We start from the raw sequence: 12,786 nt of genomic DNA, 5'->3' as shown, positions 1-12,786 counted from the left end.
ACGTCCCCTGGTTTTCAGTCTTTGCCTAGCACCCAGAACCACCTAGTATTTTCCATGCCCAGGCATTTGTTTAGTGCCTGTCTCTCTTCCTAGGCTACAAGCTCAAAGAGAGCCATGGTCTCATTTGCCATGACTTCCTGGTGTCTCCAGCAACGAAGATGTTGCCTGGCACAAAGTCAAACCTCAGCCCATATTTAGTGACTCACGCAAGACGTTTACTTGAGTACCTCTGACCCTATTTGACACTTTGCCCACCCTTCCCTTCTCTCATCCTCCTGGGACACTGCTTTAGGCCATGTACAATTCCAGAAGGCCCGATTCACACGGGAACAAGGTGAATCCCTGGGAAGGGATCCATGTGCCAGCATGCAACTCCACCAAGGTGGTGATAGTGCTGTAGCCATCTTTCCTTTCTCATTCATTGATTCAGTCAGTAAATATTTGTGCAGTGTCCATGGTATGTAGGGGATGCAAACACAGCAGGAGAGGAGAAAACATGTCTCTGCCTGTGCAGCAAATGTGAAATTTGCAAACAGAAAAATAGAACGCATAGAGATGGCAAAAACAAATGTGGAGTTGCAAGTTACATATTCATTCCACTTTCTCCTCTGTTCCTGTTCTCGCCCTCTTCTGCCTCTCGGTTCCATTTCACAATATCTGCATAGAGCTTCTGCAGTCACTGATTGAAGCCCCTACTCTCTCCTGTTTTGCCCCTACCTGGGGTGAAGGTTTGCATGGGCTTGCTAGAATAAATGGTTAAATAGGCAGAAGTTTGGGGATCAGGCTGTCAAACTTTTGGTAACAATATCAGATGTGGCAGGAGCAGCTGCACTGCAAAAATGGTCAACATTTGTGGATGTTGTCTTTCTGGAAAGTTGAATTTCTAGCATTCCACCTTTCCCTTCTGTTTGTGGGGAAGAAGCTTTACAATGACGAGGAGTGTCTTAACTCTTCATAGACATTCAGCCCTCCCATACCATCCCTTCCATACCATACCATCTTCCATCTTCCGTCTTCCACTCCTTCCCAGGTGGCAGGGGAATGAGCACTCCAGGGCCTCTGCTGTTCTGTGAAGGGAGATCAGAAGAGAAAGCCTAAAGGTGATGAAAACAGGAATAAAAAGGAAAGCAAGCCAAGTGCGGTGGCGCATGCCTACAATCCCAGCATCTTGAGAGGCTGAGGCAGGAGGATCACAAGTTCAAAGCCAGCCTCAGCAACTGGGTGAGGCCCTAAGCAACTCAGGGAGACCCTCTCTCTAAATAAACTATTAAAATGGGATGGGGATGTGGCTCAGAGGTTAAGGGCTCCTGTGTTCAATCTCCAGGACCAAAATAAATAAATAAATAAATAAAAGAAGTAAGAGGGTAAACTGTGGGGGGCAAAGGCTGGGGCAGGGGACATGAGGACCTGCACACTGCACCATGTCCTCACAGGCAGTTCAGCCATCCTGCCACCTGGGCTCAGAAGGTGGCCAGGCTGGGCTTAGAAGTGGGCCAGGGAGGAGTTGGAGCTGATTTCTTGGGTCTGAGGGAAGAGTAGCCACACAGATATCTGGGCCTTTAGAGGGTGGGGCCCAGGATCCATTTAGCAATGCCCTGCCCTCTCTGGCGTTTCCTGTGATGCCTTAGGTAACATGAGATATATAAGGTCTGTACTTCTGGTTAAAGGGCATAAAGGGGATTTGCAGCCACAGATTAGTAATGAGCTCCACACCACTGCTGGCCCTGCTGGGGCTCACCTTCTTGCTGCCCTGTGAGTGAAGAACCTAACCTGGAAGTAGATTTCCATGGAGGTCAACTAGGAAACTATTAAGATGGATTTGCTCCCCCTCTCCCAGGTATGCACGCCTTGGACTGCCAGTGGGCGGCCATAGAGACTGTGTTGAACACAACACAGATGCCCGTGGAGTGGACAAATGGCAAGAAAACCTGTGACTTCGGCGATGGTTGCCAAGACACCTTAATGCTCATAGAGAATGGTGAGAAGAGACCCTGAGTCCTCAGACCCGTCCCTCCCAGTACCTCACCCACTTTGCCATGAGCGACCTCTCTCTAGGATGCTGGAGTTATGAAGGCCACCTTCACCCACCTGCCCCTTCCTTTTCAGGACCCCAAGTGAACTTGGTGCTCACAAAGGGCTGCACTTCAGAAGAGGATCACGAGGTCAGAGTCACGGAGCACAGGACAGGCCCTGGGCTCTCTGTCATCTCCTACACTCATGTGTGCCGTCACAGAGACCTCTGCAATGACCTGTCCTCCTCCGTCCCTCTCTGGTCCCTGCATACTGAAAAAGGTGTCGGGGGAGTTGGGAGCTCAGGAGGAGGAGAGGGAAGGGGCTGTCTGGAGCAAGGAGCACAGGGCTGAGGGCTGACCTCAGGGTGAGGCTGGTATTTGCAGACTCCCCTTTGCTGGATCCCTCCCTCGGATGCGCCCTGCTCCCTCCCTGGTCCCTGGCTCTCCATCTCTTCCCCCTGCTTCCCCTCCCTCCCACTGCTCCACCCACAAGCAGCCCAGGACTCCCTGGCCCACTTCCTCCAACAGTCCTGCAGCACCCAACTGGGCCCATTCTCTGAGGCTAAACCAGCAACATCAGGCTGACCTTGATCCTCAGCTGGTCAGCCTGCTCAGTCCTCCCTTCCATGCTCAGTCCTCCCTTCCATAAGTTGACTTCACTACTTTCTCTTCTGGGCTTTTGACATTTCCTCTTCTTGAGTAAGAGTGGCTGTAACTTTGCACTGTCCTCACTGGTGCTGGAAACAGTTTGGAGTGATATCTTGCTTTTCCAAACTCTGGAATATTTTTCTGACCAGGGCATCGTGCCTTTCTTGGCTGGATGGTAGAATTTGTGGGTGAAGCTTCTGGTGCCTTCCAGGCACACCCCCCCCCTTCCTTGAAAAAGTCTGTGTTTGAGTCCAGTCCCAGGAGGCCCCTCACCTGCCTCAGCTGGGGCCCAGAGTCCCTCCTGTGCTCAGCCCAGGTTCCCTGCAGAGCCCCCGTGCCCTCTGGTGCAGAGAGGAGCCTGAGGAGGGCATGTTGGGGTGACTGGGCAGGCTGATTCTTGGGCCAGCACAGTGGGGTGGAGGAAAGGCATCTGTCTTCTCAGTGCCCCTCATCTGTCTGTCCTGCCCCAACCCCACCAGTCCTAGGGACCCTGCAGTGCCCAGTCTGCTTTTCCAGATACGACTGTCCAGAGAAGCCTTCACAGCAGTTCTGCCCTGTGGGACAGACTCACTGCTACAGTGGAGTCCTCAAGCTCAGGGGAGGTAAGCCTGGACATTGGGGTCCCTGCAGGGACTGACAGGGGAGGACTGGGGTGTGTGGGATCTGAGTCTCTGGGGAATAAGGGTAAGCTGAGGCAGGGTGGGGCACCCAGGAGAGAGTGGGGCTGAACTTCCCTCTGAGGGTTGGGTGACTCTGTGTCTCCTTCTCTTCTTCCCTCCTCAGGGGGAATTGCCACCAATCTGAAAGTACAGGGGTGCATGCCCAAACCAGGCTGTGACCTGCTCAATGGGACCCAGAAAATCGGCCCCATTGCTGTGAGTGAGAACTGCAATCCTAAGTCAGGTGAGTCCTCCTTGGATACCAAGGCTGTGCCTTGTGCTGTAGCCTTGGGGCAAAGTGATCCCTATACAATATGGGACAGGCAAAGGCATCACAGAAAAGCCCAGGTAATTTAGGTGTTGATCACTCCCCATGAGCAAGGTGAGGGGACTGTCCAGGCTGGAGGTCCTTTGATAGAAGGTGGAATGATAGCAAGAAGTGTTCAGCTGAAGGAGAGAGAGAGGGCATCTGCCCTAGGAAACAGGATCCCATTGATGGGAGCTTTCAATGATGCTGGGCCAAGGAGATCAGGGTGGCCCTTGCAGGTGGGAGGAGATGGGATGGGGAAGGAGGTGCAGGATGGCTCTGCCTGTGAATGTGTGCAGCAGCCAGTGCAGAGCCACCTGCTGGCTGTGGTGCTGGGAGGGACTGGTTGTCCCCAGTTCTGTTTCCTGCCCCCCACCTTGGGCAGTCCTGGCTCTCCCACTCCCTGGGGCCATCTCCATGCACCTCAGCCAGCCCAGCCAAGGAACTGCAGCTCTGCAGTCGTCTTGCTGCATAGGGAAGAAAATCAGAGAGAAACCCAAGGCTGCTTTGGGTGTGACAGGGAAGGAAGTGCTAAACAGGGACAATGGGAGAGTCCCCACTTACCCACTTAGATGCAGCCAGACTGGTGACACCTGCCAGGTGGAGAGGATGGTGGAGTGGCTCAGGAAGAAGAGTAGCAGGGCAAAAGGAAGCCGTGGTGGGGACAGGAGGTGGGACGGGAGTCTGGCTTCCCTGGGCGCATGGTGGTCCCTGTCACCTCCCCAGGTCACGGAACCCTTAGATCTTCAAGGAGAGAGCTGAGTGCGCCCGGAGAACTTTGCTCTGTGTTTCAATCAGTCTCTCTGACTAGACTGGGAACCTTGTGGACACGGGCTGGTCACTGACACCAAGATTTCCAGCCTCAGTGCGGCACAGAAACAAGGGCTAGCACAGGGCAGGTGTCAACTGGTTGCTGCCTGTGAATGAGGACCCAACTTGCAAACGGTTTTCTCTGGAGACTGGGCAGAGGAACCTGCTAAGATAGATTTGCGTTTTCGATCCCAGGTGCGCAGGCCCTGGAATGCAAGTGGGGGGCAATCGAGGTCGTAAGGAATGTGTCAGAGCTGCCCCTCCAGTGGACAACTGGATGGGAATCCTGCGCCCAAGGCCAGGGTTGCCAGGAAACGGTGATCCTCATGGTGAATGGTAAGGACGCCCCTCCCACTCGGCCCCGCCCTCAGGGCCCTGGGAGGAAGGCCCCGCCCCCAGTCCCTGGAGGCCTGTCCACTCCTTAGCAGCTGCAACGTATTAGGTGCCATGTCCTCTTCCCTGCAGCATGTCATTCCTCTAGGACGCTGAAGTTCTGATCCCCACCAGCACTTGCCCCTCTCTCTCCTTCCAGGACCCCTCGTGAATGTGGTGCTCACCAAGGGCTGTACTGAGGCGGAGGATCAAGAAGGCCGCGTCAGTGAGCACAGGAAGGGCCCCGGACTCACCATCATCTCCTACACGCGCGTGTGCCGCCATAAAGACTTCTGCAACGACCTGTCCTCCACGGATGCCTTCTGGACCCCGCCCCCTGCTGCAGGTGTGTGTGTGGGGGAGTTGGGAGCTCAGGAGGAGGAGAGGGAAGGGGCTGTCTGGAGCAAGGAGCACAGGGCTGAGGGCTGACCTCAGCACCCAGGGTGAGGCTGGTATTTGCAGACTCCCCTTTGCTGGATCCCTCCCTCGGATGCGCCCTGCTCCCTCCCTGGTCCCTGGCTCTCCATCTCTTCCCCCTGCTTCCCCTCCCTCCCACTGCTCCACCCACAAGCAGCCCAGGACTCCCTGGCCCACTTCCTCCAACAGTCCTGCAGCACCCAACTGGGCCCATTCTCTGAGGCTAAACCACCAACATCAGGCTGACCTTGATCCTCAGCTGGTCAGCCTGCTCAGTCCTCCCTTCCATGCTCAGTCCTCCCTTCCATAAGTTGACTTCACTACTTTCTCTTCTGGGCTTTTGACATTTCCTCTTCTTGAGTAAGAGTGGCTGTAACTTTGCACTGTCCTCACTGGTGCTGGAAACAGTTTGGAGTGATGTCTTGCTTTTCCAAACTCTGGAATATTTTGTGACCAGGGCATCGTGCCTTTCTTGGCTGGATGGTAGAAATTGTGGGTGAAGCTTCTGGTGCCTTCCAGGCACCCCCCCTTCCTTGACCAAGTCTGTATCTGAGTCCAGTCCCAGGAGGCCCCTCACCTGCCTCAGCTGGGGCCCAGAGTCCCTCCTGTGCTCAGCCCAGGTTCCCTGCAGAGCCCCCGTGCCCTCTGGTGCAGAGAGGAGCCTGAGGAGGGCATGTTGGGGTGACTGGGCAGGCTGATTCTTGGGCCAGCACAGTGGGGTGGAGGAAAGGCATCTGTCTTCTCAGTGCCCCTCATCTGTCTGTCCTGCCCCAACCCCACCAGTCCTAGGGACCCTGCAGTGCCCAGTCTGCTTTTCCAGATACAACTGTCCAGAGAAGCCTTCACAGCAGTTCTGCCCTGTGGGACAGACTCACTGCTACAGTGGAGTCCTCAAGCTCAGGGGAGGTAAGCCTGGACATTGGGTAAGGAATAAGGGTGAGCCTAGGCAGGGCAGGGGACCAAGGAGAGGGTGGGGCTGAACTTCCCTCTGAGGGTTGGATGGTCCTTCTGTCGGTGACTCTGTGTCTCCCTCTCTTCTTCCCTCCTCAGGGGGAATTGCCACCAATCTGAAAGTACAGGGGTGCTTGCCCAAACCAGGCTGTGATCTGCTCAGTGGGACCCAGAAAATCGGCCCCATTGCTGTGAGTGAGAACTGCAATCCTAAGTCAGGTGAGTCCTCCTTGGATACCAAGGCTGTGCCCTGTGCTGTGCCTTGGGGCAAAGTGATCCCTATACAATATGGGACAGGCAAAGGCATCACAGAAAAGCCCAGGCAATTTAGGTGTTGATCACTCCCCATGAGCAAGGTGAGGGGACTGTCCAGGCTGGAGGTCCTTTGATAGAAGGTGGAATGATAGCAAGAAGTGTTCAGCTGAAGGAGAGAGAGAGGGCGTCTGCCCTAGGAAACAGGATCCCATGATGGGAGCTTTGAATGACACTGGGCCAAGGAGGTCAGGGTGGCCCTTGCAGGTGGGAGGAGATGGGATGGGGAGGAGGTGCAGGGTGGCTCTGCCTGTGAATGTGTGCAGCAGCCAGTGCAGAGCCACCTGCTGGCTGTGGTGCTGGGAGGGACTGGTTGTCCCCAGTTCTGTTTCCTGCCCCCCACCTTGGGCAGTCCTGGCTCTCCCACTCCCTGGGGCCATCTCCATGCACCTCAGCCAGCCCCAGCCAAGGAACTGCAGCTCTGCAGTCGTCTTGCTGCACAGGGAAGAAAATCAGAGAGAAACCCGAGGCTGCTTTGGGTGTGACAGGGAAGGACGTGCTAAACAGGGACACTGGGAGAGTCCCCACTTACCCACTTAGATGCAGCCAGACTGGTGACACCTGCCAGGTGGAGAGGATGGTGGAGTGGCTCAGGAAGAAGAGTAGCAGGGCAAAAGGAAGCCATGGTGGGGACAGGAGGTGGGACGGGAGTCTGGCTTCCCTGGGCGCATGGTGGTCCCTGTCACCTCCTCAGGTCACCAAACCCTTAGTTCTTCAAGGAGAGAGCTGAGTGTGTCCAGAGGACTTTGCTCTGTGTTTCAATCAGTCTCTCTGACAAGTCTGGGAGCCTTGTGGACACGGGCTGGCTGTCACTGACACCAAGATTTCCGGCTTGGCTCAGCCTAAGAGCTGGCTCAGGGCAGGAGCTCGGGATCTATATGCTGAAATGAGGTCACAAAGGATTCCATAGTTTCCTGTGGTGTCCTGAGATGAGCCAGACTGTGGACCTGCCCAGAAGGCTTCTGGACATGGGTGGCAGCACACCTCACTTGGGTTGAGCAGAGCTGGGGCAGAGGAGGACATGCGGAGAGGAAGACGAGAATGTCCTCGTGGTGGTGGTATCACAGAGGGCTTCCCCAAAGAGGTGACTTTCAGGCTGAGCTGTGTCTTAATGATGAGCTGCAGTTTCTCAGGAGAAGAGGAAAAGCTATTGACAGGGACCTGCAGGTGAATCCAGGAGGCAGCTACTTCCTTCAAGAAGCTTTCCTCACCTGTGCCTGAGAGGGACTCAACAGGAGGATGGGGTGCAGACGAGATGGTGGAGAGGATGAGAGAGAGCTATCACAAGCAGAAGGGGCCAGCAAGGGTTAAGCCCAGGGGTCAGGTGGGAATGGATACTGGTAGGAAGCTGGGAGGTAGGAGGTAGAGGGTTGGTCAAGCACTTGGAGAGCCAGCCTTGAGGTGGGGGACTCTCTGGAGAGTGGGGAGCTATGGAAGGCTGTCCAGGAAGAAGGGACAGAGTCTGAGCCAGCTTTCTTTCCTTTGGATTAAGGTTGGTTTTAATGGTCTGGTCCTCGTCTCTGGGACTAAGTTACATTCATAATCTAGAAGGTATTTAGCAACACATAGACCCTCGACACCCAAAGCGGAGTGACACAGAACACACAGCATGCCAAGCATGCAAACCCAACGCCTATCACCGAGTATGTCACATGCCCAGTGCATCAGTACATCCCCCTGCCACGCGAGCACCCCTCACAGCCCACACGTGGTACTCACGCGAGTGTATACACAAACCACAAGCCGTGTGCCGGGTAAGATGGAGCTGTAATGCTACAAATAAATATTCTTCCTAGACACCTATATTCTGTCAGCTTTCAACACTGGAGTCAAATCTTGGAGGATGCTTTTCTTCCGTGGTTAAGTTCAATTCCATTTAGCAAATATTTATTGAGCATCTGCCAAGTCAGGTGTCAGAAGCTAGATGTACAAGATGTCAAGGAAAAAGTGAAAGGAGAAGGACATTTCAGGGTGACAGAACAGTCCATGCACAGGCACAGGGGTGAGACAGGGTGGGGGGCCAGAGTACAGATTGCCCAATATGGGCCATGGCAGCAGCATGTTTTGAAGGTAAATCCAGGAGCTTGACCATGTAAGCCCTTGTCTGCCCTCCTAAGGAACTGGGCAGTGGTCCCAGGGAGAGAAGGTTAAGAGCCTAATGTCTGATTCAGAGAGATGTGGGTTCCAGTCCCCCCTCTGCCGGTGAACCAGTTTTTGAGTATCAATACCATTTGAGTGTCAAAAGTCCCTAAAATGCTCTCCTCCTTTCCATTTGCTCCCTGACATTTTGTTGTCCCCGGGCCTAGAGGACTGTGTGATTGGGACGGTGATGGAGAGGAGAGCAGCCATGTGAATGGAGAGGGAGGGCGAGGCCAGGTCAGGTAGGGCCTCAAGGGTCATTTTCAGGACTCAGAATTCTGAGTGGGAAAGGGAGCTACTGGAGTCTTCTGTGCAGAAGAGGGACATGGTTGACTTTCCTTTAATGAGATCCCTCTGGCTGTCAGGTAGAGAACAGGGTTAGGGAGTAGAGGTGGTGCACATGGCGGCCCATGAGGAGGCAGGAGAGTCCTGGGGTCATGGGCCTGGCAGGACACAGCAGAGGTGGTCAGGTTCTGGAGACATCTGCAGGATTTCCTTACGGATGCAACATGGGGTGTGAGACAAAGAATGACCGAGAGTGACCGCAAGGTTTCAGCTTAAGCAACTAGAAGAAAGCAACTGCCATTGACCGAGATGGGGAACTATGTTGGGGATGGGAGCAGAGAGAATGAGGATATGACTTGGAGGAAGCAGGGAGCCGGACTTGCCATTTTGTCACCTGTGAAATGGGGAAACGCACAGCTCTCCATCGCGGGACAGTTGTGAAGGTTACACGTGTTCGCACATGCTGAGCCTGAGGACCGTGAGCTTCTGTGTCCTGAGACATTGCTGATCACCAATGAACTGATGATAGGGCCCAAGCTCATAGTTGTCAAACTAGACTCCTGGGGGCCACTGAAGTCAAGATAGGTACCTGTCGCCCCCATCACCCACTCCAACCCTGACCATGAGGAACCAGAAAGCCTGAGTTCCCAGCCCAGCTCTGCCGCTCGCTGGCTATGTGACATCGGGTGAGATATTCACTAAATCTCCGGCCTCTTTTCCTGTCTTGAAAACAGAGGTGATGATGATGATGATGATAATGTCACTGACTTTGGGGGTTGCAGTGAAGAAAGGAGACAATCAAGCCAAAGGTGAAGATGAAATGAGTTAATTCATAGAAAGCAATTATAGCGGCCAGGCACTAAGCAAGGGCTCAGTTCACACTAGGCATTTGAATGTTTTTGATTGGAACATAGGATTTCTCAGTTAAAAGGGGGTGTAGCTCAGAGAGTACTGGCCTAGCATGCATAAGGCCCTGGGTTCTAGGCGCAGTACCAATTTTTTTTTTTCTTTTTTGCAATGGCATACACTTATAATCCCAGTGATTTAGGAGGCTGAGGCAGGAAGATTGCAAATTCAAGGTCAACCTTGGCAATTTAGGGAGACTCTGACTCAAAATTTAAAAAATTTAAAGGACTGGGAATGTAGCTCAGTGGTAAAGCACCCCTGAGTTTAATCCCCAGTATTGAAAAAAAAGAAAGAAAGAAAGAAAGAGAAAAAGAAAAAGAAATATATGGTCTCAAGCTACTTTCCTCATTATCCAAATGAGGACTTTGAAGCCTAGTCAGGGAAGTAGAGAGAGGCTGAGGGTAAGAACCAGCCATCTATAGCTTTCACATTCAAAGGAGAAGAGACACCTTCCTCCAAGGGTCACAAGAGGAGGGTCCCTACAGGTGTCCCCCAGGTAATGAGGAGGCTTAGATTTCCAGGTGCATTCTAAGCCTGAAATTGAGGGATTCCATATCCAGGTCAGCCATAGTGTGATTCCAAATATGATCACCTTTCAGAATATGGGACCTGGAGGAACGGACAGGGCGGGTTCCCTGGCTCATGCAAACCCTGGTGATTTTCTGTCCCCAGATACTCTGACCTGTAACCGGGGGGTCATGCTGCAGATGGGGAGAAAGTTGGCTCAAGACCCCGTTGAATGGACCTCATCCACGAACCAGATGTGTAATCCTGAGGAGGTGTGTCAGGAGACACTGATGCTCATAGACGTAGGTGCGTGGGCTGAGCAAGACAGGGCCAGGTCCCTGCACTATGGCCAGTGCCTGCCCACCTTGCACTCCGTCCCCTGAATGTCCTGCCCACTTCCGCTCACATCTAGAGATCTCAGTCCAGCACTCTGCTCTTGGTTTCCCCTGATGAAAACTGGGGGCCAAGTAATGATAAGTATAGTGCCTACCTTGCTGGGTAGCCATGAGGATCCGGTGGCCTCCATGCAGAGGACCGAGCACAGTGCTGGCACAGAGGCACCTCAATGACTCCATTCATTGGAAAAATTTTATATTGAGCACCTGCATTAGGTACTGCAGAGCCATTGATCGCAACTGCCTTGATTGCAGTTTTATACCCTAGTGGGGAAATGAAAAGAAAAACAGACAAAAAAAGAGCAAATTATGGGTCTGAAGACAAGAGCCCTGGAGAGAAACCGAGCAGGAAGAAAGGAGATACGGAAAGTGAGGCGAAGGTTGCAATTACAGGTGCTCAGGGCAGGCTTTATGGAGAAGGTGACATTTGAACAACACCTGGGAGGTGGCAGAACATGAGGGAGAACCCAGTTTCTGGCCCCAGTCTTTGCTGGACACTAGGATGACCTGTACTAGAATAACCCAGGATTGTGTTCACCCTCTGTCTGGGGAGCACCGTGAAGCCAGAGTTGCTGCCCGTCCTCTCCCCAGCCCAGCTCTCACTCTCTTACCTCCTCAGGACACAGATCTCTCCTAATGGGGAGCAAAGGCTGCAGCAAGGCTGGGGCACAGAACTCTCAGGCCGTCTCCTTACACTCCCGGCCACCTGGAGTGCTGGTTGCCTCCTATGTCCGGGTCTGCTCCTCTGACCTGTGCAACAATGCTGGCAGCAGCAGTGTCCTGCTGACCTCCCTTCCTAAGCCAGGTATGGCATCCTTGAGTGACCCAGATACTCCAGGCTCCAGCAGGTGGCTGCAGGTGGGAGCAGAGCTGTGCCCACGCAAACTTGTCTCTGCTCCCCAGCTGCTCCTGCCCCAGGAGGCCTGCAGTGTCCTGCCTGTGTCCAGTTTCTTGGATCCTGCTCACAAAGCTCCGACTTAGTTACCTGCCCTAGTGGTGTCACTCATTGTTATGATGGTAACATTGCTGTCAACGGAGGTGAGTACTGAATGCTGAGTTCCAAAGATAAAGGGAATGAAGACTCGGACTCCTGAGTCTGAGGGAGGAGGGCTGGGGCCTGGACTCCTGGGACTTTACATGTGGTGCATTGTGTATCTCCTGACTGGGTCTTTACCCTCCAGGTGGGTTGACCGCCACACTGAGCATTCAAGGTTGCATGGCCCCAGCTTCCAAATACTTGCTGAACCACACACAGAATGTTGGGATCTTCTCTGTACGTGAGAACTTTGAAGATGAAAACAAGGAGCAAACCCGTACATCCCCAAGTGGAGTAGCCCGGGCCACACACCTGCTCTGGGTGATGGGGATGGGGCTATTCCTAGCCCTTTGGAATGGGGGACTTTACCCTCTCTGCTAAATCCATCTCCCCATGATTCTTAATCTTTCCTGTCACCCAAACCCAACAATTGACCTCACAATCTAATGGCCTTGGTCACTGAATTATTTTCCCATCCTCACTCTGTCACCCGGTAATATCATGGTGGGTGGGGCAGGGAGCAGCTGAACTTACCCTGTAGGAGAGGGGACATGCAAGTACTTGGCCACATGCATCTTATAATAAAGACACCCTGTCCTTTCTCCTAATACTGGTATTTCTGTATGTAAGGGGAGGGAAGGATTTGGGACAGGGAAGGATATGGGGGAGGAATCACCATCCAAGCACAAACTTCTTTGTTCTGGTTCACATCTTCATTCCAACTTGGGTGTTAGCAGAGCCTTCAGGATATTGCAGACCCAAGTATTAGGGCATCAACATGGCTTAAGGGGGGAAGGAGCACTCAAGCCATTGACACTTCTTCCTTGTCAGCCGTGGTCCCAGTGCTCACCCATTGGAGAAGTTGGTAATGGGATCGTTGACATTAGAGGTTGAGAGGAGTTGACATCAAAAGGGTTTCAGTTCCCCGGGGTTGTTACCATTGGGTCTTTGTTACCATCCTAGGCCTGAAAGGGTGAATAGGAGCCATGGCTGGAAAGAAAGAGGTACAGGGGAGGGTGGGCTCTCTAGC

General features: G+C 53.4%; 1 protein-coding gene across 1 annotated transcript; it reads left to right on the top strand.

The window, feature by feature from the left end:
• The first annotated feature begins 1,680 nt into the window (after positions 1–1,680).
• On the top strand, positions 1,681–12,364 carry Cd177 (CD177 molecule). The gene is made up of 13 exons (XM_078031959.1): positions 1,681–1,752; positions 1,838–1,978; positions 2,107–2,292; positions 3,140–3,262; positions 3,444–3,563; positions 4,632–4,772; positions 4,969–5,154; positions 6,009–6,131; positions 6,276–6,395; positions 10,491–10,631; positions 11,340–11,525; positions 11,624–11,758; positions 11,902–12,364. Exons 1-13 carry the CDS (start codon positions 1,701–1,703, stop codon positions 12,135–12,137), a joined length of 1,890 nt encoding a protein of 629 aa, XP_077888085.1. The 5' UTR covers positions 1,681–1,700; the 3' UTR covers positions 12,138–12,364.
• Positions 12,365–12,786: the final 422 nt, after the last annotated feature.

Source organism: Ictidomys tridecemlineatus, chromosome 15, assembly GCF_052094955.1.
Source record: "Ictidomys tridecemlineatus isolate mIctTri1 chromosome 15, mIctTri1.hap1, whole genome shotgun sequence".
Lineage (NCBI taxonomy): Eukaryota > Metazoa > Chordata > Mammalia > Rodentia > Sciuridae > Ictidomys > Ictidomys tridecemlineatus.
Note: the sequence above shows the minus strand (reverse complement) of the source record. Positions and strands in the feature narration are given on the sequence as shown.

Coding starts and splice junctions, on each gene's coding strand:
- Cd177 (XM_078031959.1), top strand. CDS start 1,701: ATGAGCTCCACACCACTGCTGGCCCTGCTGGGGCTCACCTTCTTGCTG. Junction 4,773..4,968: donor GGTGATCCTCATGGTGAATG/GTAAGGACGCCC, acceptor CTCTCCTTCCAG/GACCCCTCGTGAATGTGGTG. Junction 10,632..11,339: donor ACTGATGCTCATAGACGTAG/GTGCGTGGGCTG, acceptor TTACCTCCTCAG/GACACAGATCTCTCCTAATG.